This window comes from Cladophialophora yegresii (genome assembly GCF_000585515.1).
Source record: "Cladophialophora yegresii CBS 114405 chromosome Unknown aczIN-supercont1.7, whole genome shotgun sequence".
Taxonomy (NCBI): Eukaryota; Fungi; Ascomycota; class Eurotiomycetes; order Chaetothyriales; family Herpotrichiellaceae; genus Cladophialophora; species Cladophialophora yegresii.
Genome location: NW_006913051.1, coordinates 1,596,085 through 1,619,603, shown reverse-complemented (window position 1 = coordinate 1,619,603; position 23,519 = coordinate 1,596,085). Strand labels below are relative to the sequence as shown.

Genomic DNA, 23,519 nt, shown 5'->3' with positions numbered 1-23,519 from the left:
ATATCAAAGCAAGCGGTACTATACTGGTCGTCCAGCATTGGATGTCAAAACCGACATGATCTGTTCTTGTCGTGTCATACTGTAGGAGGACGTCGTCCACTGTCTATCACTTTCTGCTCTGTCGATCCGGGAAGATAACGCCGTCCGGGTTACTCAGATCATTACTGTAGTGTCGTACAGCGCAACCACACGGTGCTTGTGCCTTCGTTTTTCTCTTTGATTAGTCTCGTCATCCCGACCGCATTGCCCTCTCTTGGATCGAAGAGGAGTTCACTGCAAAAGGGCAATTTTCTCCTGAGTGTCCGCATCTGCTCGTATAGCTGGCAGCTACATTCCGTTGCTCACATAGACGTCTACTCTTATATTTTATCTATCCGTATGGCTGCGTGGGCTACTCGAATGTTCCCTTTCTTCGCACGTCTCCGCCTCCCTTCTCCTCGCACCTCCAACCTCTCCTGTCCGGCATCTCCTGATCGCCATGCTCCGTAATCTTCCCTGTCCTGACTCACGCCACTCTTTTGGACATGCAATCACTCACAACACCTCCACCGTCAAAATCCACTCCCACTCCCTCTCTCGCGTCAAGACCTGATCCTTCTCCTCCGTGCCGGGACCACACGCTCACAACACCTCCACCGTCAAACTCCACTCCCTCTCCCGCGTCAAGACCTGATCCTTTTCCTCAGTGCCGGGACCACACGCCGCGGTACCCACACCCGCGACGTCCGCATCGACACTCCATACGGCGCCACGCCTGCGTGCGCTCTCGAGCTCCAAGTCGCACGGATGGGCTGCTTCTTCCACAGTAAGTGCGTCGTATAGTTGCGTTGAGAATTGCATGTGCGGACGATCTGCCGGGTCTCGCCCGGGCGTGTAGCTCGCTCGTAGGCTAGGTAAACCACCGGTCTGAGGAGCCTCGACACAACACCATCGCACGTCCGTCCGACTTCCGTTCTCCTGGGGCACGTCGTACCGCTGGTGCATGTCCGCGATGGTGCTCGACCAGACGCCCACGCGCTGGGAGAGGCGTTTGTCATTGTAGCTCTCGAGGAGACCCCTCCCGAACCATTTGACGTGCGTGTACGCGGGGGAGAGCTGGATGTTGTGTCCTATCCGCGGGAGGTTTGGTGGGAATGCACCGCGGGGACGGAGATGGGTGTGGGCCTTCATGACGACCTGAGGGTTGAATTCGTTGGTGCGCGAGGACGGTGATCGTGGAGACGCGGCACGGATTGTGTAGGTTGTGGTGGTGTCAAAGTGCCATGCTAGACTGGGTGGTGCGAGGACATGTTGCGCGCGGATTGTTATCGTCGCGGCTTTGATCGTCATGTTCTCTGTTGTGGCAGACGTTGAATTCGAGTCCGAGTCAGCGTGTGCAACTATGCTCTTCAAACGGCTCGTCATCAGGTGCAGACCGTAACGTTTCCACTCGCCCGTCTGCCATGCTGCGTCGTTGTCCGTGGGGGGACGCCAGAAGTCCAAGGCGAAGAGCGGAGACGGGGAGGCGGGATTGTAGCTTGCGACGCGTGTGTCGACTAGTAGGGGGTGATTGTTGTGTGTCAAGGAGGAGATATGGCCTCTGGTGCGGTCGAATGTTATCGTCGTGGATCCAGTGGTGATGGTATAGGCCAGACGAGTGGTCGCGAGGGTGAGCGAGGGTGATGACGTGCCTGGACTTTGATGCTGGGAAGGCTTCCTCGTGCGTGGTTTCGACAGCTGTGTTTGATACCACGCGATCGTATGGCCGGCTTTGGCCCACGGTTTATCTTCCTTCTGGCGCAATGTGACGAGTAACCAGCACTCGTTGTCGCCGCCATCGTCCTCGTTGTTCTTGAATCGGAGAACCTCTTCTTCCGGTAATTGTACCCTGCCTTCCTGGCCTGGGTAGATCGAAGGCAGGAGTAGCTCACCCGCTGAAAGTAATCGAGACCTGCTTGTATGCTTGGTTAGTGAGGTTGTTCTTAACTCAGGCACGGCTCGAGTGGGAACGTACCCTTGTCCAAGACTGTGTACCACAAATTCTGCCTTGACATGTTCCAACCCCACGAAATCGTAATGGTTTTGCACGACAAGCTGGTCATTGTCAAGCCTCGCTGTTATGGGTTCGAATACCTTTTTCAACTCGACAAGACCTCGCGTGGGCGTATGATCGCTATGACACAGTCCGTCCATGACGAATGTTCCGTCATTAGGGACGTCGCCAAAATCCCCGCCATAGGCATAGTATTTCTTGCCATCAGGATCTTTCTTCCACAGACCGTGGTTGGCCCACTCCCAGATGAAACCGCCTTGAAGGCGCCTGTGGGCACGGAACAGGTCTTGGTACGTCTGCAGAAGGCCTGGTCCATTGCCCATCGCATGAGCATATTCACAGAGGATGATTGGTTTCGCAAACTTGTCGCCTTCGGCTTCGGCTTCTTTCTTCAACTCTGCTGGAGATGTGTACATGTGGGAAATCATGTCTGTGGTGTGAGCTTGAGCGTCTGGTTCATAATGTATTAAGCGACTTGGATCTCGCTGCTTGGCCCACCTTGACATTGCAGCGTGATTGCGGCCGTAGAAGGCCTCGTTCCCCAGAGACCAGATGATGACGCTCGCATGATTCTTGTCTCGCTCGACGAGCTGATGCATCCGGTCGAGGTAGGCAGATTCCCAGTCTGGGTTGTCAGATGTGTAACTGGCCGCGTCCTTGGATGTTCGAGCCACCTTCTCGTCATAGCTCAGGCCTTCGAGACTGAGGTTGGCGGCAACAGCGGCGTCAAAGCCATGGCACTCGAGATCAGCCTCGTCAATTAGCCAGAGGCCCAATTCATCGCAGAGTCCCGGTAGACTGGGATGGGAGGGATAGTGCGAGCATCGCACTGCATTAATATTGTGTGCTTTCATTTGTTGGAGGTCACGCCGGACCCAGTCCATCGATACGGCACGTCCGAGGTGCGGGTGATTGTCGTGACGGTTTGACCCTTGGAACAGTATTTGCCTGCCGTTCACGCAGATGTTACCGTCCTTAAGCTCGACAGAGCGGAAGCCCACGCGGTGCCGGGTCCTCTGGAGCAGGATTCTCTCACAATCGTGTAAGGAGATCTGCAAGTGGTACAGATATGGCGTCTCGGCAGTCCATTTGTGCGGATTATCGACCTTGATTGAGTGAGCATATCTGGTAGACTTAGCCGCAACTTTGATGCCCTCATCTCTATGAACAATGTTGCCTTCGCTGTCCTTCAGCTCAAATGATACCAAGGCGGCGTCAATGAGTGCAAGATCAAGATCGATACTCAGCGCCGCATTCCTGTAGCCCTCGTCCAAGAGCGTTTGGACGAAGAAATCGTCAATTCGCGCGCGAGCTGGAAACGCAATAAGATGCACATCGCGGAAAATACCCGAAAGCCACCACTGGTCTTGATCCTCGATATAGCTTCCTGAACACCATTGAAGCACCTGGACGCCAACGTAATTGGGCTTATCCCGAAGCACGAATTTTGTGACGTCGAATTCAGCAGGATTCCTGCTCCCCTGGGAGTACCCAATCTGTGTGCCATTCAACCACAAGTAAAATGCGCTGTCGACTCCGTCAAACCTTAGCCTGAACTGGCTCGACTCGTCCCATGACGAGGGCACCGTGAAGCTGCGGTGATAGGTCCCTGTTGGGTTCTCTGTGGGTATGTACGGTGGACAAACAGGGAATGGAAATACCACGTTTGTATAATGAGGTCTGCCATGCCCTTGGAGTTGCCAGTGTCCAGGGACGTCTATAGCCGCCCAGTTTTCATCCCCATCATCAAACGCGGTCGTGGGCTGCGTGCTAATCACATGGCAATCAGGTGCCTCCTGTGGACTTGAGGAGTAGGCAAACATCCACTTCCCATTCAGGCAGATCGAAGTGTCTGGTATGAAGTACGAGCGAGGGGCCAGACGATTCTTCTGGAAGATTTTCTGGTTACACCATTCTGGAGAGGATTGGGTAGACTGAGATAGGAACTCGCTGGCCCGCTCCATGGCAAGCCCTTCGGTGCCTGTGTTGGTCAACTGCATTTCACAGGCCGCGATATGGTTGTTGCAGTTTACTACCCAAGGCGTCCGATGGTCAAGTAGGATCTCAGCGGTACTTAGTAACCTGCTGTCGAATGCGATCCAAGAGTCATGGTGAGCCCAGAGCGACTGGACATTGACACAGAATGTCGAGGCAGACAGGGAGATTATGGAGTCCAAGTCAACAGACCTCTCACACCTCTCCTCTGCTGGGAACCTGTGTAAACAGGGACGAATTAGGACGAATCGCCATTTGCGGAAGCGGAACAGTCACCGTCGGAGCAGTTATTCCGTTAGTGGTTCATCTCGGAACGGGCATTCGTAACTCCGTGAGGGGTCGCTTCAAACAGTTGGTCCACAAGTGGCTTTCCAGGGCTTTCTTCGGCCTGGATTTCTGAATTTCCCAGGACTCCGCACTGGCTATGCGCAGGGGGGCTTTACAACGATTCTAACAATAGACTCTCCCACAGAACATATCAACGTAGCCATTCACCGAAATGACCTCTTCGGAGGCTACTGCCCGTGACGCTGGGGCCCAAAATGGAACAAAACCATACTCGATACCGAAGCTCGTCCCGAGAACGCAAAGAAGGTCGCCTCGAATATCAGCGCCAACGGAACCAGCGCCTGAGACACCTCCATTACCTGCTCCTCCAGCGCTTGAATCCATCCATTTCACGACTCCGGTCAAGCGCATCTTGTCTCCGGCCGATCACACGAGATTCCTAGCCTCGCCTGCCTACTCTTTGATACAAGCATGGATTTTCACATTGGCCGACTGCGTACGCGGTCGCGCCATTTCCTCCCTCGACTCGCAGCGTCTGTCAGCCAGAATCCAACGCCTCGACGCCGTCCTCGACGCCATTGAATCGCTCCTGCAACGGTACCCTCCACTTGACACTGGATCACGATTCGGCAACCCAGTCTTCCGTAGCCTGCACAAGGCCATTGTCAGAGATGTGGATAGGATACACTTGGAAGTGCTGGGCATAAAGAACGAGGCCGCCATACAAGAGGTCTCGGTCTATCTAATCAACTGCTTTGGCTCAGAGGAACGGCTCGACTATGGATCGGGTCACGAGCTGAACTTCATGATGTGGTTGTTATGTCTGTACCAGCTCAAGCAGATCGAAGGAGAGGACTTCCCGGCGCTTGTGTTGCACACGTTCGTTCGCTACCTCAACCTTATGCGGAAGATCCAAAGCACCTACTACCTCGAGCCAGCCGGCAGTCACGGTGTGTGGGGGCTAGATGACTATCAATTTCTCCCCTTCTTCTTCGGCGCCAGTCAGCTGGTCGGGCACCCTTACATTACGCCCAAGTCCATTCACAACAACGTCGTGCTGGAGGAAGAAGGCGACAAGTACATCTACCTGAACCAAGTCCGGTGGGTGGATAGTGTCAAAACCGTCAAGGGACTCCGCTGGCACAGCCCAATGCTGGACGACATTTCGGGCGCAAAGAGCTGGCAAAAGGTGGAAGATGGCATGAGAAAGATGTTCACCAAGGAAGTCCTCGGCAAACTACCGATTATGCAACATTTCTTGTTTGGCGGCCTAATCCCGGGCACCGAAGACATGGGCCAACTAGATCCAGAGACACTTCGGGCGCAGGCGGAACGAATGCAGCATGTGAAGGAGTACGGCCACGAACCCGACTACTGGGGCGACTGCTGTGGCATCAAGGTGCCTAGTACAGTGGCAGCAGGAGAAGAGATGCGAAAACGCTTGGGCACGTCGGGCGCTTTGCGGCCAATCCCATTCGACTGAGGAGCGCCCGGCAGGCCACGGCATCGCCTATCTTGATTTCGAGTCAGCCAGTCTGGCGGGGCAAGGCGCGGGAAACTTACCTTTCGTCCTCCCAGAGCTGGGCGTCTGGATAGTCGCTGCCTTGCATCTGCACGGCCACGGACATGCACATGTCTGGAGAGCAAAAGGACGAATCAGGGTGGTTGACAGCTGTGGGGTTGAGGGGCTGCACCCGGTTGGCCAACAGCTCAAGCTTTGAGCTTCAACTTACAGTACTTGGATTTGGTGTGCGGGCTGCAGCTTGACCGGTTCCCAGCCTGATGTTAGCTCTGCAGTACAACAAGAGACAACAGGCAAGACTCTAAGCCTGCCACAGAGATAATGACGATGCACGCCGAATGGTCATTGGAGCAAAAGATGGCACAGACCTGGGTGGGAACACACACTTTTGTGGTCTTGTCAATGTGAGGGGCAGAAGAAAGCACTGACCTTGCTGTCACAAAATCAAATCAGCCTGACAAGCCTCACAGTGAGGTCATGATCAGCTTTATACCGTCCCTCAGCCTTAGGCCAACAAAGCATAGGATGCAGGCATGTAAGGCAGTGACCATTGAACCTTGGAAACGGCGCCGAGTGCGTTGCAGACGAACAAGACGCACCAGCTTTTGACAGCTCGGGACTCCGTCAGCCACCTATCAACTCTTCAGCCTCGCTTGTCCTTTAATGCACAATTGAGAGTTTGACTTCCAACCTAGGGCTACCCCTCCTCAAGGCGCTCACACAAAAGTCCTCGTATAGATTTCAGAGACACTTCACCCCTCCGTCTCTTCGCTTTCACTTCCCACTTTGATGTGATATTGGGGCTGCACAGATACTGTCACCAGGCTCAGCTTGAGTCTGCCTTCACCTCCATCAGGCAGTACCTCTGGATGGTTTGCCTGATTCAAGACCTCGTCTGATCAACCTCTGTTTCCTCTGTTCGTACCCTCATACGTGTTAGACGCACTCCCGCCCCCCATAAGTGGTACCCGAGACACTCAGAGAGGACTCGCCACGGACCTCATCAGTTCTCAGCACCCGCCGCGATGTGGAAGAAATTCAGGTCCAATGAAGACGCCGTCGACAATATGTTCACAGCATGCCCTCCCTTCCCGGAGCAACCATGGATCTACATCACTGACCCAATAGGCAACAATGGCTATGCAAACAATCTCCAGGACATGATTGAGGCCTCTCAGTTCCATTATGGCGGCATGTCTGACGATCTCTTCGCAACCAGCGATGTCTCTTCCATGGACACACTCCTCCACAACCTCGACAAGTCCAAAACCGCACGCCATATCAGCAAGAAAGCGTTCTTGATCGTCGACAAGTTGAACCGCCTAGACTGTGAGAATAGCGACAAGATTGAGGCGGCACACAAGATCCGCGAGCACGCAGCGAAGTCCGGGCGTACCTTTGCCAGCGTAAATTTGTACGTCCAAGAGGGCACCAAGGAGCGCGAGATGAAGAAATGGGGACCGAATCATCTGGAGTTGTGCGTGACAGACTTGATACCCAAGCAGGTCGCCGAGCTGGTGTACAAGTGGTTGTGTGAGTTACTCTCGATTTCACTCTTCGCCTCCTCAAAGGGGGCAATGAAACTGACATTTAACCCCAGTCACGGCCATCCCACCCACCGAGCACATCTATTTCCTCACGCAGGCCAAGCTCCAAGTCACAGACCATAAAAACTACCCGGAATACCAGTACTGTCAGCTCGGCGACATCAAGAAGCAGCCCAAGGACGCAAAGATCCAGTTCGGCGTCGTCATCACCTCCAAGCCGGTCTTGGTCCCGGGCACGCAGCGCCTGCATTGGACAGTGGCGGACAAGTCTGGCACGGTAAGGGTGGCTTGCTGTTTTTCTTTCTCCTACCTGACAAGCTAACCTCGGTGGCCTTATAGGGCAATTTCTACTTCCAATACCGCGGCCCGACCTCGCAGTACACGTGGGACTGGGTCCAGTCCCTCCAAGCAGGGGACATCAAGTCCCTGCCGCGCATGCCGTCCGTGCAGATCCGCGAAAGCCGCACCGTGTGCGTGGCGAAACTCCCGCTCCGCACCGCGTCCTTTGCAGTCTCCTCCGTCGGACTGGCCATCAAGGGCGTCGGGTCGGGACTTGTTAAGGCGGGCGACGTCTTGAGTATGGGTAAGTCGTCTGAATTCGTTCCGCACGGCGACGTGGGCAAGAACGGTAAGAAGGTCGATTGGGCCAAGAAATTCGAAAAGGAAGGCAAGGACAGGAGCGAGAAGGTCGAGAAGGCGAAAAAGACGGTGACGGAGAAAATTGCTGCCAAGCTGGCGACGGCGCGGAAGCGGAAGAACTGGGCGGCAGACAGTGAGTACGACAGTGATGAGAATACGTTGTGTGGGGGCGAGAAGCAGGTGATGGCCACGGAGAAGGAGTTCTGCTAATTAGGCGGAGGAGATGCCTAGTCTTGGGGAAGGAGCTCTGTTAATTCAGGCTGGAGGAGGGGAGATGTATTTGCACTGCTCAGCCTTGCAACTGGGTGGGTGGGTGGTGCCGCAATATCACATGTTACATGTGGTTTCTGCGCCAGGTCAATCAGTCAGTCACTCAATGCCGGTGGCAGGGACTAGAGCTGAGCTGAGCTGAGCCGAGCTGGACTGATGCGAGTCGAGATTCCCGAGCCATGCACGGTCCGGCTCTTCTACCACCTGAGGTCCCTTTTCACGGGGAAGAGCTCTCTACATGCTTGTACGAGTTCCTCGTTGCCGGATCGAGGGAAGGAAGCATCCGTGCCTGTGGCAATGGGCTCCGAGGACTGATCGACCACCTACGATAATGACCAACCGATTGATTACGCGAGGTGGCCAGTCGTACAGACATACTAGATGGTTCCAGTCCGCTCGTCAGATACTGTCTACAGTACGGAACAATGTGTTGATGCAAGGACGCGGAATGAAATTCTTCATGTTCCATCCATCGGGTAAAGCACACAGCATACAGCACACTATGTATCTATAGTACCTATGTTCTGTGTGTTCTGTGTGTTCTGTGTGTCCTGTGTGTTCTGTGTGTCCTGTGTGTTCTGTGTGTCCTGTGTGTTCTGTGTGTTCTGTGCCTTGTATTATATAGCGGTAAACAATATACTGTGTCTATCCCTGAAGTCGTCAAATGAAACCTAGCACGAATTAATACTCGTATAAAGTACGAGCGGCCGGCTCTCCTTCTGCCCACCAGAAAGTTACTACATAACCCTGTTTGCACCATGCTGCGGGTGTTCGAGAAAATATCTTCTGTCCATTGGTGTATTAGCTCTCTGCAGTGGTGGGGGACTATATAATGTGTCTTATTAGACGTCTTTAGGGAACCACATAGGACGTTCTTTCTTAGGTAGATTGTACTCGTACCCTGTACGGTCCGTACATTCTATCGAAGCGGTGAGCTACAGTAGAATCACAAGCACTGGAAGTGGGCGGGACCGTGGACTGTGGACAGTAGTAACTACAGTTCAGGATACTCGATGCAGGATGGGTCAGCCTCGCTTACGGGTGTCATGTGGGTGGTATCATGTGTGATATCAGCCCGTGCGTGGTGCTCGTTCGGTTTGCTCGGTCAGGGGGTCAGAAGGCCGCTTGTTTGCTTGCTCTGTCAGAATTCGAGTGAGACGACACACTGCTTGCCTGCAAGCACACATACACTTAGGCATACCGAGATTGATCCGGGATGCTCAGAATGGAGGTACGGTTTGTGAAATGATTTGCTCGGATCAATGCTCTGACGCTGGAGTTTGTCTTCTCAGCCAGCAAGCAAGCAACCTCAACCTCGTTATTGCTGGCTTGCCCGACGAGCGGCAAGACAAACTCCAGGTCCAGTATCTGTAAAGTACAGACAGAAAGTACCTCTCCAGAAACAGTGAAGATGCACTGACTGTAGCCTCCTGCCAACCGCAACACTGCCCGACCTTGCCTGCCGCCTACTCCCCTTCCCAGATCCCAGAGCTGCCTCTAGCCTGCTGAAGCCCACGAAGAGGCCATACCGCCCAGTTGTCGTTGTCATTCACTTCGTTGATATTGTTGCACCGCTGTATCATCATACATGAAAGGACTGCGTGCCCGTCATAACCTTTCTCCCGAAATCTCCAACTCCCACGATCATAGTCGTAAATGGCTTGTCTCGTCGATGGCTTCCTGATGACCATGCGCGTTACTGTAGTAATAGTCTTGACTGGAACAAGCTCGCAAAATATTCGAATGCTATCCGTTTCAAAGGAGTAAGAACTTTGGAAGGACGCGCGTTTGACTTGTAAGGTGGCGTGATCGCTGAACTGATGCAGTACCTTGGAGCCCGCGCTATCGTAGGCTGGGCATACCTGGAACGCCTTGCTGCAGGATAAAGATGGGGTTCTTGGGCGCTAGTCAGTACCTCCTCGAGCTGTATCCATAAGAGGGTGTTCGAGTGACGACGTTGATGGGAGCAACGCCGTAGCCGGTGTGATAGCCGCCGTATTGCTGCGGTGATGGTGGTTCGATAGCCACGTAACGCGGTGCTGCTGACGACGCGTAGTGAAAGGGCTCGGTCTTGGCTCTGCCGTAGCTGTCTGAAGCCCGAGACCCGTAAGAGCCATATCCGGAATCATGGATCTCGACATGGTCATGGGCCACGTAGCTGGAGGGAGCCGGTTTGTACTTTCGGGCGGAAGAGCGGGAACTGGGCATGCTGTCGAAGCTCTCCTGGCTGTCCTGTCTTCGTCGACGGTAGAGCCTATCATGACTTGGGCGATCGTCCTCGGCACTCCAGCTGCGCATCTCGACAGGAAGGCTTCTTCCCGTCTCCTCTCGCCGGTACCGACGGTGATAGCGGCTGTGCTCGCGGTCGTCACGCAGTTCATCCTCTTGGACGTATATTCGCGTGGCTCGGCGGTGCGGAGAATGACCGACAGGAGCATGATCGCGTTCCGAGGGAGGATAAGACGGCAGCGACTCGCGGATGCTTTGCAAGTCCAGGTTCCGTTCCGCATGCTCCTCCAGCCAGCTGTCGTCTGCCTTCTTCCTGGAATGGCTGATCCACTCCTTTTCTCGAGCTAGTGGGGGTGCCCATGGGCTGATACCGTTGCCGGCTTCAGCCACCTCCGGAACCGAGTCAAATGGAGGTTCGACGTCTTCCTGTCGAGATAGAACGCGCCTGCCGATTTCTTGCCCATAGCGACCCTTCCCGTCTCGCCCTCGCGTCAGCGCTCCACCGGCCTCTTTACAGGATTTGCAGTCGCCGCTCTTGGGATAGTGGTATCTCTCAAGACCCTGGCAGCGCGAAGAATGGCACTCGGCGTCTGTCTTGTATTCGCATCCGCACCCGTACGATGTCTTTGTACGTACGCACATGGCTGTGGTTCACTGGGCGCGCAAAAGCCAAGTTCAGAGATTTGCTCTTGAGTGAGGCACCGACCAACACTTGTGCCTGTGTTGCGTGGCGAGGAGCCCAGTAAATCTTTATGCCCTGGTCGCTCAACCCGAGGTGGTGCAAGAATTCCGCTTCACAGAATCAGGAACGGAAACAGAATCCAGGCACAAACAAAGCGGTGAGATGTTGTGCAAGTGTCTAGACTCGAGTTCCTGTTGTACACTGCAAGTTCCATGCGCGACTCGAAGCAGAAAGATGTCACGCAGCAGGTCTTCCACAGTGTATGAGAGTGACGTCGAGATACATTGGAGACTTGGCTCGATTTGCTACTGAGTGTTATTGCACGTCATGGACGACAGACGCTGTCTCACGTCGGAGCAAGGAAAGGCTCATAAGAAGCAGGAGAAGAAGAAGACGAGCTCAAGCGGGAACAGGATCAGGTGAAAAGAGTCTGGCAAGCTGCGACGGAAGTGAGCAGAAGTGATGAGCGGGAAAAGGTGTGGTGACGGCGAACCTGGACTGTTTTGCCCACGAGAGCAAGAGAGAGACCAGAGCAGAACGAAGGCGGCCCAGCGTCTCTTTCACAGGAGGAACATGAGGAAGAACTGAATGGAGCGTGCGCTGCATCATGCAGACGGCGCTCCATCTCGCCTCAAGAGTCAGGATTCGGCGTGCGCAGGCGGAAGCGGGCACAGTGCATGGGCTCCAAGCGGTTGTCGCCATGTCTCGCCCATTCTCGCTGGGCCTCCTGCAACGCCCGGCGCCCGAGGTGCATGCGACGGGCTGAGCCACCTGCCTTTTGGTGCCTATCTTCGGCGGGTTTGGCCTGGCGTGACAGCCAATGCAGGCACCCTGGTGGTTCTGGTGCAACGGAAGCGCGGCCCTCAGCGCCCGATCAAGCAGGGGCCGCAGCCAGTGCGCAGGGCGGTCGGCTAAGCGTGGCCTGTGACTGGCCCGCAGCCCTAAATTCCCGCACTGTCACAGGCCAATTGCTCGCGGGGCTCTGTGACTGGAGCGGCCTCTGCGACTCTTTTCCCTCTTTCCACCTCAACTGCACTTCTCACCACTCTTGCTGATTGCTACGAGCTAGCCTGCGCCCCACCGTCACCGGTCGCTGACATTGGGTGGCGACGCTGATCTGGGGCTTCGAATGGGAGTGCGTGCAGACGGTGAAACCCAGTGGCAAGAGCCCGTTCAGAGCAGTTCTGGCACCATGGCCTGCGCCTGGAGCGCCGGTGCTGTCATCTCTGCGCATACCACGTAGCACAGAGCCATTGGAATGGGAGTCGGTCAAAACGCTGACAGTGCCTTCCAGTGGCCAGTGAGGTCCTGCTGATTGCGCCTGGGCAGCTGGATTTGCGACTTCTGCCGTCTTGAACAACATGTCACTCGAGACTGAATCTGCAGATGCACCCGGTCCTCGACCCAGTGCCAGTGAGCTCGAGGTCCGTGGACGCACCTAGGTGGAGGTAATGGACGCACTGGAAGTCTAGGGACGCTCAGCAGCCTGACGCTTTTCTCCCTTCTCCCCTTCTTCTGCAAGGCTAATCATCGTTTCCAGCCAGTTGGTGGAAGAACTCCCCTGTGAACCTTCAGATCGGTGATGAAGGCGAGTCGGCAAGCCAACGGCAATACGTCGAAGAGAAGGAGACATCCCACGGATCGGGCGGGAAGTCTTCGAGAACCGACGTCTCTTGCAGCCATTGGGAATTGATTATGTGGTCATAATTCTCATGGTTGGGTGTGATCGAGGAAAAGGCGGCCTACCGTAGCTGCAGACGAGAAAGAAACACTTCGGTCAGATGAGTGCTCTGCACTGCATTCTTTTCGAACTCATGTTCGCAGCCAGCACAGCCAGGAGGCGACAGAAACCCCTCTAGTTCCTTGACACGGTTGCTGAATACGTCGAGCGTGCAGAGCGAGACGTTGTCGTGTGCCTCCAGGCCAAGTGCGAGCCTTCCGGCGTGCGTCAGTGGTGGGAAGCGGCAACCAGTCCATGCGGCCGGAGCTGATGCCGTCTCGTCGTACCAGCGGACTTTGTATCTGGTGCCTCTTCCGGAAAGTTCCTTTCTCTTGCGCACGGTGATAGCGCCTGTCAAATATCGATTGTGCCTCCGTTTATGCTCAAGATGGTCTCATAGATTGCACACGCCGTCACATCGTCGTCGACCTCCAAAGCAAGTGCGCTGCTGGGCTGTCCGAAGCCGGCTTCCCTCGACCAATCCGGAGCAGAGTCTCAGGTTCAGTCAGCGTCTCAGGCTCAGCCGGGACGATCCTCGCTACCATCATTGGTTGGTTCCTCGCTCGCTTCGCCGTTGGTTTCCGTGCCTCGTGGACCAACGTTCACCACAGACAGGATGTTGACGGTCGTCTCGAAGGTCGAGCCTTATGCCGAGCCTTGTGCCAGGCCTTTCCTGCACCTTTTCCAGCCTCGTGCGAACCCGTTGGGTCTGCTAAAATCGAGTAGCATGCAGGACCATTGGCATCTTCGGCTTGGCCTCCCTGTCATGCCACGTCCGACATGATCTATCGGCCTCTTGTCCCAGTCCTCCTTGACCACTTTAGGCCTGCAGATGCAAGGTACGATGCCTGAGTTACCGCGCTCTGGGTTGTCCGTTCTGTGATCCTGCTATATCGGTAGAGCAACCACGAACGACTGCTCCAAGATGTCAGGCGAACCAGCAGAACTCTCAGCCTTGCAGCCGCCACGCTCGGGCTTATCTCCATCGTCACGAGCGTCTCCTGTTTCGCGCGTGAGGCTCTCTTCGAATTCAGGCATTGCCTGGCTAAGAGCAGGAGTTGCGCATTGGTACTCCGAACCGCCCTGAGATGTCTCAGGTCAATTGCAATGTTGTCCATCCAGAGTTGATCGACGCCTATCTCGACGTTGTCTTCAAGTATGACCTGAAAATGCTACGTCATGACGCGGTTCGGCCATCATTGAATCGGTCTCGCTGCTCATGATCATGTCTCCGTATGTGCTCGAACTAAAACATAGCCTAGGATGGCATCACTCGCTTGGCTGGATCCTCAACTCCCTTCGGATACCCAGGGACCGTCGATTTTGTCACGCTGGCGGCCCTCGCAGTAAGGCACTCGGGCCACGAGATCAGGCACAATGGTGAGAGCAATTGACGGTGCCAGGCGGCAGCCTCTATCAGCGTCTAATCTATATGTCAGTCTATTGATGGTCATCAGTCGCCTCGCAGCAGTATGACCAGGGCTGTACATCAACCTCGAGCCAACATCAGAACCCATCGTCTATGCCATTGGCCTTCTCGTGGGCCAACCTCTCGTTGTTGACAGGATGCCACCACCTGTGGGCTTCGTCTTGAATCTCCTCATACTTCTCATCCCAGGGTTTCGGACTCAAGATGTAATGGACATTCTTCACCTGATCATCCCGCCATATCGCATCATGTACGCCTTTCCACCTCATGGTCTTCAAGGCATTGTATATGTACGGCAGTCCCACCCATCGACCATAGAACTGGTCTCCAAGCAGGCTCTGATCGGCAAAGTCATAACTGGAGGTGATGTCTCCGTTTTTCATCGCGTTCAGGATTTTATCATAGATGCCCTTGCTCGGGTTGCACACAACAAGCCCGCCGTTCGGGCTCCCTATGCCTGCGGTAGGCGGAGGCCCATGGATCTGGGCATCGTCTGGGGTATTGTGCTGGGTGGTAAACCCACAGTTCTCCGGTATCCAATGCTTCGGATAGTGTGGCTTGTTCAAGGGGTTGCACGCACAGGCATGGCTGGCTGCGTATACCCGGTTTCCTTCTCCGTTCATCTCAGGCGGGTCCAGCTCGATTTCCATCAGCTCGTCCATGTTCCTCAGCACCATCATATCACTATCTAGCTGCACCACCCGGTCATATTCCGTCAGACTGAACGGAGTCAGTTTGCTCCAGCAGTCATAGAAACGTGGGTCGTTGGTATACTCCTTGGGAATGGAGGGCAAAAGATAAGGAATGTGCTTCGCGGGAATGTCCCTGCTCTTGAGGGCCTCGAGGCCTTCCGAAGGAAATGTATCCGTATATAAGGCAACGAGAGGGTATTTCGAGCCGTGCTTTTTCAGGGAGTAGTCGAGCGTAAGCAGACCGGAGAGGTACTTAGTGTTGGTGATGAGCGTGGTCCATACCCTTCGCCCCTCCATCATTGCGCTGTTGGCACGGTGCAACTCGCCCTCTGCTTCTGCTGGGAAGGCCAATGTCAGGATGTACAGCACAAAATATACAAATACTCATACGGCTGGAGAGCAGGAAGCTCAATCACGCCAGAATGCCCCTCTACATGGTGCGGATCTGTTGGCGGCTGCCGCCGCAGATGCATACAGCAGCTAAGGCGGGCGCTTTTAATTAAGCGCACAATGAGGGCACCGCCTAACTACTCGTAACTAATTAATTCCGATCCCGACAAGGGATCGCCGACGTCACCACCAGCGTCTTATGAAAAGCATCAGCCGGGGAGCCTAGATCGTCCCCGATAACCGTCGCGGTCTCTGCACTGCACCTGAAGAGCATGTTCAGCAAGTCCCCACCTGCTTAGGTGCGTTCTTCTGAAATACAAGTCGGCTGTATCACTTCGACGATGGTGGCACCCGTGCAGTCACCAGCGTCGATTAGGTAGCTGTGAGCACAGAGCCGCATGCAGCGTCCCGAGCATGTCCGCGCCGTTGAGCAGGTAAGGAGAACGATCCACATGGGGGCCTTCCTCGCGCACACAGGCTTACCCTTACCTGCGACAGGCCTCAAGAGCCTCACGATGTGAGCCTTACCAACCCTGCGCATGGCGTAAATCAGGCCTCTAGTGAAGAGGGCAGGACAAGAGCCATCGTGAGCCACTACAAGGGATTTGTCGCAGGAGTCTTCTCAGGCATTGCAAAGCTCTCCGTCGGCCATCCCTTCGACACCATCAAGGTCCGGTTGCAGACCTCACAGCATTCACAGTTCAAAGGCCCGCTGGACTGTCTGCTGCAGACGCTCAGAAAAGAAGGGCTCGCGGGGATATACAAGGGCGCCACTCCGCCCCTGCTCGGATGGATGGCCATGGACTCGGTCATGCTGGGCAGCTTGACAGTCTATAGGAGATTACTCCATGAGAACGTCTTCTCGAACCCCGCCTTTCGCCCGGGCAGGACCGCTGAACATCTGGCCCACGAGAAACTGCCCGCGCTGGGCCACGGCATCGCCGGCATGATGGCCGGAGCGACCGTCTCGTTCATTGCCGCGCCAGTCGAACACGTCAAGGCAAGGCTCCAGATCCAGTACGCCGCGAGGAAGCAGGATAGATTGTACAGTGGTCCCATCGACTGCACGCGGAAGATCCTCCGCCATCATGGCGTCCGTGGCCTGTTCCATGGCCTCTTCTCCACCCTCATCTTCCGCTCATTCTTCTTCTTCTGGTGGGGATCCTATGATCTGCTGACCACGTGGTTTAAGACGAACACCGCCCTTTCCACCCCGGCCATTAATTTTTGGGCCGGTGGCCTCTCCGCCCAAGTCTTCTGGATCACGTCTTATCCTTCCGACGTGGTCAAGCAGCGGATCATGACGGATCCGCTGGGTGGGGCCCTCAATGATGGAACACCGCGATTCAGACACTGGAAGGATGCGGCACGGGCTGTGTATGGAGAATCGGGCTGGAGAGGGTACTGGAGAGGCTTTGTCCCTTGTTTTTTGAGAGCCTTTCCGGCGAATGCGATGGCGCTGGTGGCATTTGAAGGTGTGATGAGAGCGTTACCTGATTGATAGATGGATATCACCAGTATGGTGTCTTGATACCTCGGCGGTTGCTGTTTCTAGGACGCCATTAACTCACACTGCTTGTAGCTACCAAGGGCTTTTCCATTGACGTACAATTGATTAGCGTCATCGGGGCTCTGAGGTGGATGTTGAAGTCAAGCTGCGAAGAGAACTGCGCACCCATCGCAGGCGGACTTATCTACAGGGGCCGTGTTAAATAATGGGGATAGGAGTGTCTTCGTCGTGATATCGGCCACACAAATTTCGGCTCTCCATTGCCCCATGCCGTCCCGGGGTACTTGAAATACTCGACCTCGTGAGACATCAGCAATATCATGAGAGTAGGAAGTATCGGTCACTCGGCATCACTTTCGTAAACCCCCAGCCTCGATTCACCACTGAGACATCCAGCAATATTGGAAGAGTAATTACTCCGTCTCTGTCACTCCGTGAATTACAGCCTCGCGCTAATTTCCTTGGCAGCCTCGTTCTGCTTAGGCAAATATTCCTCGTGTCCGTCGTACCATCCGCCATCCTTCCGAGTGCACCGCCTCGCGCATATCTCCCATGGCTTCTCCACTCATGGGTGATCCTCCGCAAGCCACTCTACATACGCTGGATAATGCAGACGGGTCGGCAACATACAGCGCTCCGCATCAAGGCTACAAAATAGTCGCCGGAGTCAACTACCCGGTCGAAGTACCATATCGATCTGATGAGCTACCCGAGTCGACCTTTGTCGAGGTCAACCTCAGACCCCACAATGGCGTGGGCATGGTCAAGGAACGACACGTCGAAGACCTCATCAAGCGCACTCTTCAGGCTCTCGTGCTGGGCGACGAGACTCCCCGAACTATGCTCCAAGTCACCCTTCAAGTGGTCTCGGTCGAGACGGATGAAAGCCTCCCTGGTGGGGTCAAAAGCGGTGGCCAAGGTGAGACATATCTCGATATGCTTGCATCGGCTCTCAACGCTGCTATCCTCGGTTGCCTCGACGCAGGCGTGCAAATGAGGACCGTCACGGGGGCAGCAGTTATTGGGCTGAGTCGTGATGACGGACAAGTGGTTGTCAATCCGGGAGTCGTCCAACGACAGGGCTGTTCCAGCTTGCACGTCTTTGCGTTTACCCAAGATGGCAAAACGCTGTTGATAGAGAGCGAAGGCCGGTTCAGCATGGATCACCTCAAACGAGCAGAACAGGCGGCTCGTTTGGCAGTGCTCGGTCAGAATCAGGGTCAGCGCGCCAACAACAAGACCAATGCAAGCGATGCAAACAAACTTCCCAACGGAGATGTTGCCATGAACGGAACTGGACACGACTCCGCGGTCGTCTCGGTGCTGGACGTGATGAGGAAAGCGATGCAAGCACGCGTGATTGAGGACGAGAGCTGGCGACAGGACTAAAGGCACTTGCAAGTTTGGCCAGTGTGTGAATCATGAAACATGTCACCAAGTGGGCGGCTGACTGGCACCAAACAGTGGTGAGGTGAGGGAAGTGGAGAGGCCCTCGAGAGCCTCGCCCAGCTAGCGGGTCACCAGTCACCGACACCGCCTGTTCATAGCAGGATTTCTATCCATAGGCTTGGTGCTGCACTGTTTCAGGGGCTGATAGGCGATAAGCAGGTACAGTACCACCCACGCGTGCCCTGGAGAATCGGGGTTGGCCAAGGGGTGCTTGCGCCGGCTATCTGTGGCGTCTCAACGCCCGCCGCAGATCCCCACGTGCCTGTCTCAGCCCTCAGATACGCCGACCACCGCCGGGGCGAGAATGTGGTCTGGCACCAAGCATGTTGGGAGTTCTCCTGAGCCGCCAAGATACAAATACTCCGTACGAGGTACCTGTGTGCTGTATGCTAGCAGTCAACCATCCAGCTCAGTCACCAGTTTTTTCTTCTGCTTCGGACCGTTGCTCCAGGAGAGCGATCGGGTCATTATTCTTACTTGGGGTCTGCTTAATCGGTGCTGGGCACGGTGCAAACCTCGGTTCCCGTCTGCCGTCTTTGCTCTTCTCAATTCCTCGACTTAACTCCGTGTCTCCGGATTACTGCTTCAGTCGGTACGAGGACGCTTCTGGGAGGCCTGTCACCTTCAGCCATCGGCGCTCTGACTGTGCCGAAGATTGGTCCGCTTACATAGTACACGCACGAGTCACGGCATCTCCCCTCGGCATCACATACAACGGGGGATCGTCCAACGCTCAGTAGATCCACATCCGCCGGCTCGGGTTGTTCCCATCTACGTATCTCCCGCATCGTCGCAACTCCAACATGACCACATCTCCCACAATCAGCAACTGCGACGCCCACAACCACTCCACTTCATCCTCACCCACCACCCCTTTCGAGTCCGCTGGCATTAGAAGCCTTCCCGCACCGCCTCCTGTCGATAACTCAGCTCTTCTTCCTCCCCATGGCATGGCCACTTCCTCCTTGAAGCCATCCATTGGGGAGTCTATCCTCCGCCAGTATGCCCAGCATTTAGACCCCATAGACGGCGGCAGCCAAACCCACGCGGCGCGCGATCTCGATCAGCCAGAGCCTGAGAAGGCTTTCAGCGGCGCCCTCACTCCGGTCAGCGAATCGTTAAGGAACTCCTACATTGCTCACCATCCGACGGTTCCTGTCCCGAAACCTCTGTTGTTGCCCAAGTCGTACCTGGCGCACCGCAAGAATACAAAATCGATAGACATACCCAGACAGACCATTATGAAGGCGCTGGCCTCACGTCGGCCAAGTGCCGGGCCCAACACGGCCCCATTGGCCACGAATTCGTTGAAAGCGGCTATAGCAGATGCAGAAGCAGCAGAGCAGCAGACAGGTTGCTCCTCTCCCTCTTCTCTGACAGCAACACTTGCAGGCTTGCAGACCGGGATCCTGTCAGCTGCATATTCACCCACGTCGACGAGTTTTCTTCGCTCGCCGTGCTTCTTCCACCAGAGATTCGACGGAGTGGCGGACATTCAGAGAGTGTTGGAGGAGGTCGCCGACGACGACTACTCACACTCGAGACTGATGCAGACTGCTACCGGCGTGCGCGAAGTCTCCAAGCTGCTCCAGCGTAAGCCGTTAAAGCGGGCGGTGCGGAACGTTATGATCGTTACCAAGGCCCGCGACAACAGTCTTGTCTACCTGACACGCGACCTGGCCGAGTGGTTGCTATCGACACCCCGATACGGCAGTGAGCTTGGCGTCAATGTCTATGTCGATGCGAAGCTGCGGCACTCGAAGCGCTTTGACGCGCCGGGACTGTTGGCCAAGGAGCCGCGGTTCCAGAAAATGCTGAAGTATTGGACTCCGGATCTGTGCTGGTCTTCGCCGGAGAAATTCGACCTCGTGCTCACGCTTGGAGGCGACGGGACTGTCTTGTTCACGTCATGGCTGTTTCAGCGCGTCGTCCCACCCGTCCTGTCCTTCTCTCTTGGGAGCTTGGGCTTCCTCACGAACTTTGAGTTCGGCAAGTACAAAGAACATCTGGACCGGGTCATGGGTGACACTGGCATGCGCGTCAACCTGCGCATGCGATTCACATGCACGGTCTGGAGAGCCGATCGGTCTCCCGGTGCGGCAAAGGGGGCCGTGGAGGAGGGCGAGCAATTCGAAGTGCTCAACGAACTCGTCATCGACCGTGGGCCTTCGGCCTATGTGTCGAACCTAGAGCTGTACGGCGACGACGAGCTCCTCACCATCGTGCAGGCTGACGGGTGTATATTTTCCACGCCAACCGGGTCGACGGCTTATTCCCTGTCGGCTGGCGGGTCTTTGATCCATCCCTCCATTCCTGCCATCTTGCTGACGCCGATATGTCCACACACGCTGTCTTTCCGGCCGATGGTCCTTTCTGACACTCTGGCTCTGCGCATCGCCGTGCCCAACAAATCCCGCTCGTCGGCCTATTGTTCCTTTGACGGCAAGGGGCGCATCGAGCTGAAGCAGGGCGATTATGTGACTCTGGAAGCGTCCCAGTATCCATTCCCAACCGTTATGACCGGCACGAACGAATGGGTGGAGAGCGTCCAGCGAGCTCTGAGGTGGAACGTGAGAGGAGCTGTCCAGAAGGGCTGGGACGATGGCGACGACGAAGACGGCGACCGTGCAGAAGACAAGTGGGATATCGACATTGATGCGAGCCCGCTGGGAGGCACTGACAGCGGCATCGGCCCTAGTGAGGACGGTGACCATGCTGCCAGCCCGATGAGGAGGCAACTCAGCATGCTGAACATGTGATGGGGTGCTAGACGACTTGCTGAATTGAAGCGTAGCTGTGCATAAATCATAGAGAGACAATCTGATGCCATGTAACGACAACACAATGAACGACAGAGCTGAGCTACTACTCCTGCTGCTGCTGCTGCTTTTGTAGCTTTTGCTATTGCTGAACCGGATAAAGAAAGGACAGTGCTGCCTCCACGACTGCATCCCAGCCCAGCCTCGTCCATCTGTGCTTCTACATTCTGCTCTATCCAGGTCCACACATTTTGTCGCTTGCTTGCCCTTTACCATGGGCACCACTTCCAGGGCACAGATCCGTTCACTTCCAGCTGCTTGATCACTCTGAATACCTTGACAATACACAATGCAATCCACGAACGGACGAGGGACGACAATGTGAAGAGGAAAGGTCTGGGTCCGACAGAACAATGGCGGTGACGGTCGCACAATGCTGGCAGGCTGCCGACTTCTTTATATTTCTTCCTCACTCTCTCTCTCGTTCACTTCCTCTCCTTCTTCTCCTTCTCACTCACCTTCGTCTCTCAACTTTAACTTCGTCTTGAGCCGTCGCATTGTATCGTGACTCAAGTCGTATCATATCATATCAAAATCGTTCAAGACCTCGTCTTTTCAAACTTCATCACCGCGAAGGGACCGGACGCGACACGACGATACGATACGACGACAGTATCTGCGTGCACAGCAAAGTCAGAGACACCACAATTCTCACACCTCATCTCACACGTCATCGTGGCCACGAAGATCATCGCAGTCTGTGCCAGTCCCAGATCGACGTGCACAGTAAAGTCAGATACACTTCTCACACTTCATCGCGATCTGCTCAGATCGTCTGAGTCGGTGTTAGTCACATACCGGTCTGCCTACCTCGCGTCTTTACAGACCGTCAAGCCGTCGCAAACCGTCTCAATCAACACCTCACCTCACCTTTTTCAGATTTTCAGCGCGTCGCAGACCGTCTCAGATCGGCTCAGTCAATACCATTACCTCAAACTTTCAGGTCTTCAGCGCGTCACAGATCGTCTCAGACCGTTCCAAGCAATACCTTAGCTCCCCTTTTCAGATCTTCAAAGCGTCGCAGACGGTGTGAGTCAATAGGCACCTCCCTCCTTCCAGAACATTAGACTGACTTAGACAGTGCCAACCAATACAAACCTCCTCCTTTGCAGCAAAATTAGACTGTCCCAGACAGTCCCAGTCAACACCTACCTCTCTTTTCAGATCTTCAGACAAACAATACCGCGGTCCAGAATGGCATCTCAAATCCCTTCCGCAGGTAAGTCCACCACTCCAGACCCTCACGAGTCGTCCTGTGAAAGAATGTCCCTAGCTAACATTATGCCGTAGCACCAGAATCCCCAGCTGAGACATCGACTGTCCGTCCAAATGAGCAAGAGCAAACTGAGCACGTGACGGACGCTGCCGACTCGCGTACCAGCAGTCACGTGGTGACGGATGCTGAAGCCACCAACGAGAGTGGCGAGAGGACTGAGACTGAGGCCGCGACCAGCGGCGTGTTGGTTGCTGGTGCTGCTGGTGGCGGGGCTGCTGGTGCCTCCGGCGCCTCCAGTGGTGCCCCTTGTGGTTCCTCTGCTGGTGGTTCTGGTGGCTCCTCTGGTGGTGCTGGTGGTGGTCGGCCTCTGGTCCCAGAGGAGGAGGAAGAAGAGGAGGAGGAAGAAGAGGAGGAGGAGGAGGAAGAGTTCCCAGAACGCTTCAACCTCGATGAGGTTGAGGCTCCGGTGGCGGAGCGACTCCGCGCCGGGCTCGCTCACTTGACCGAGGTTCTGCGGGAGGTCGACGCCCTGGACGTCGCGATCCCCCTGGTCCCCGGCGGGCGGGGCCACCCAGCGGCCATGCGCGCCCGCGCGGAGGTCCTCGCAGCCAGCGAGGGCATCCACGAGGCCGTTGGTTTGCTGTGGGGGTCCGTGGTCGAGGCCAGGGAGGTCGCCAACGATATCCAAGAGGGCATCGTGGCGATCCGAGACGAGTCCTTGCGCCTGGGGATCGAGCTCATCGATTTCCAGATCCAAGCTGGAGAGTGGAGAGAGCGGGCTCTCGCCAGCGAGGCACGCCTTCGGGATGCTGAGCAGGAGATCGCCTCTCTTCGCGCCCGGCTTGGTGAGGAGAGAGAGGAGTGAGGTTGCCCTGGGTGTTGAGGCTCGTCGAGGGAGGCGTCCGGTGGCTGTCTGGCGGTCCTCTGTGGTGGTGTGTGGTTGTGCCTGTCTACTGGCGTGTGTTGGTGGTGTCGTCTGCTGTGTGCTGTGTGCTGGCTGTGTGTTGGGGGTTCGTTGCCGGCGCCCTTCGGGGCTCAAGCGTTGAGAGCGCCTTTCTTTTGCGTTCTCTTTTTCCTTCCTCTCCTTTTT

The 23,519-nt window shown here is 55.5% G+C and overlaps 9 protein-coding genes across 9 annotated transcripts; 6 read left to right on the top strand and 3 right to left on the bottom strand.

Annotated features, from left to right (window-relative positions):
• Window positions 1–621: 621 nt before the first annotated feature.
• Window positions 622–4,032, bottom strand: A1O7_09703 (uncharacterized protein; the record flags this gene model as incomplete). Its single annotated transcript, XM_007763689.1, has 2 exons — window positions 622–1,930; window positions 1,994–4,032. The coding sequence occupies 2 exons, from the start codon at window positions 4,030–4,032 to the stop codon at window positions 622–624; spliced, it is 3,348 nt and encodes a 1,115-aa protein (XP_007761879.1).
• Window positions 4,033–4,526: 494 nt separating this feature from the next.
• On the top strand, window positions 4,527–5,798 carry A1O7_09702 (peptidylprolyl isomerase; the record flags this gene model as incomplete). The annotated part of the gene is made up of 1 exon (XM_007763688.1): window positions 4,527–5,798. The coding sequence occupies one exon, from the start codon at window positions 4,527–4,529 to the stop codon at window positions 5,796–5,798; it is 1,272 nt and encodes a 423-aa protein (XP_007761878.1).
• Window positions 5,799–6,862: 1,064 nt separating this feature from the next.
• Window positions 6,863–8,233, top strand: A1O7_09701 (uncharacterized protein; the record flags this gene model as incomplete). Its single annotated transcript, XM_007763687.1, has 3 exons — window positions 6,863–7,370; window positions 7,438–7,661; window positions 7,724–8,233. 3 exons carry the CDS (start codon window positions 6,863–6,865, stop codon window positions 8,231–8,233), a joined length of 1,242 nt encoding a protein of 413 aa, XP_007761877.1.
• Window positions 8,234–10,201: 1,968 nt separating this feature from the next.
• On the bottom strand, window positions 10,202–11,164 carry A1O7_09700 (uncharacterized protein; the record flags this gene model as incomplete). Its single annotated transcript, XM_007763686.1, has 1 exon — window positions 10,202–11,164. One exon carries the CDS (start codon window positions 11,162–11,164, stop codon window positions 10,202–10,204), a length of 963 nt encoding a protein of 320 aa, XP_007761876.1.
• Window positions 11,165–14,430: 3,266 nt separating this feature from the next.
• Window positions 14,431–15,345, bottom strand: A1O7_09699 (uncharacterized protein; the record flags this gene model as incomplete). Its single annotated transcript, XM_007763685.1, has 1 exon — window positions 14,431–15,345. One exon carries the CDS (start codon window positions 15,343–15,345, stop codon window positions 14,431–14,433), a length of 915 nt encoding a protein of 304 aa, XP_007761875.1.
• A 504-nt stretch (window positions 15,346–15,849) lies between these two features.
• On the top strand, window positions 15,850–16,936 carry A1O7_09698 (uncharacterized protein; the record flags this gene model as incomplete). Its single annotated transcript, XM_007763684.1, has 2 exons — window positions 15,850–15,869; window positions 15,934–16,936. 2 exons carry the CDS (start codon window positions 15,850–15,852, stop codon window positions 16,934–16,936), a joined length of 1,023 nt encoding a protein of 340 aa, XP_007761874.1.
• Window positions 16,937–17,497: 561 nt separating this feature from the next.
• Window positions 17,498–18,334, top strand: A1O7_09697 (uncharacterized protein; the record flags this gene model as incomplete). Its single annotated transcript, XM_007763683.1, has 1 exon — window positions 17,498–18,334. One exon carries the CDS (start codon window positions 17,498–17,500, stop codon window positions 18,332–18,334), a length of 837 nt encoding a protein of 278 aa, XP_007761873.1.
• Window positions 18,335–19,197: 863 nt separating this feature from the next.
• Window positions 19,198–21,153, top strand: A1O7_09696 (NAD+ kinase; the record flags this gene model as incomplete). Its single annotated transcript, XM_007763682.1, has 1 exon — window positions 19,198–21,153. One exon carries the CDS (start codon window positions 19,198–19,200, stop codon window positions 21,151–21,153), a length of 1,956 nt encoding a protein of 651 aa, XP_007761872.1.
• Window positions 21,154–22,407: 1,254 nt separating this feature from the next.
• Window positions 22,408–23,294, top strand: A1O7_09695 (uncharacterized protein; the record flags this gene model as incomplete). The annotated part of the gene is made up of 2 exons (XM_007763681.1): window positions 22,408–22,432; window positions 22,504–23,294. 2 exons carry the CDS (start codon window positions 22,408–22,410, stop codon window positions 23,292–23,294), a joined length of 816 nt encoding a protein of 271 aa, XP_007761871.1.
• Window positions 23,295–23,519: the final 225 nt, after the last annotated feature.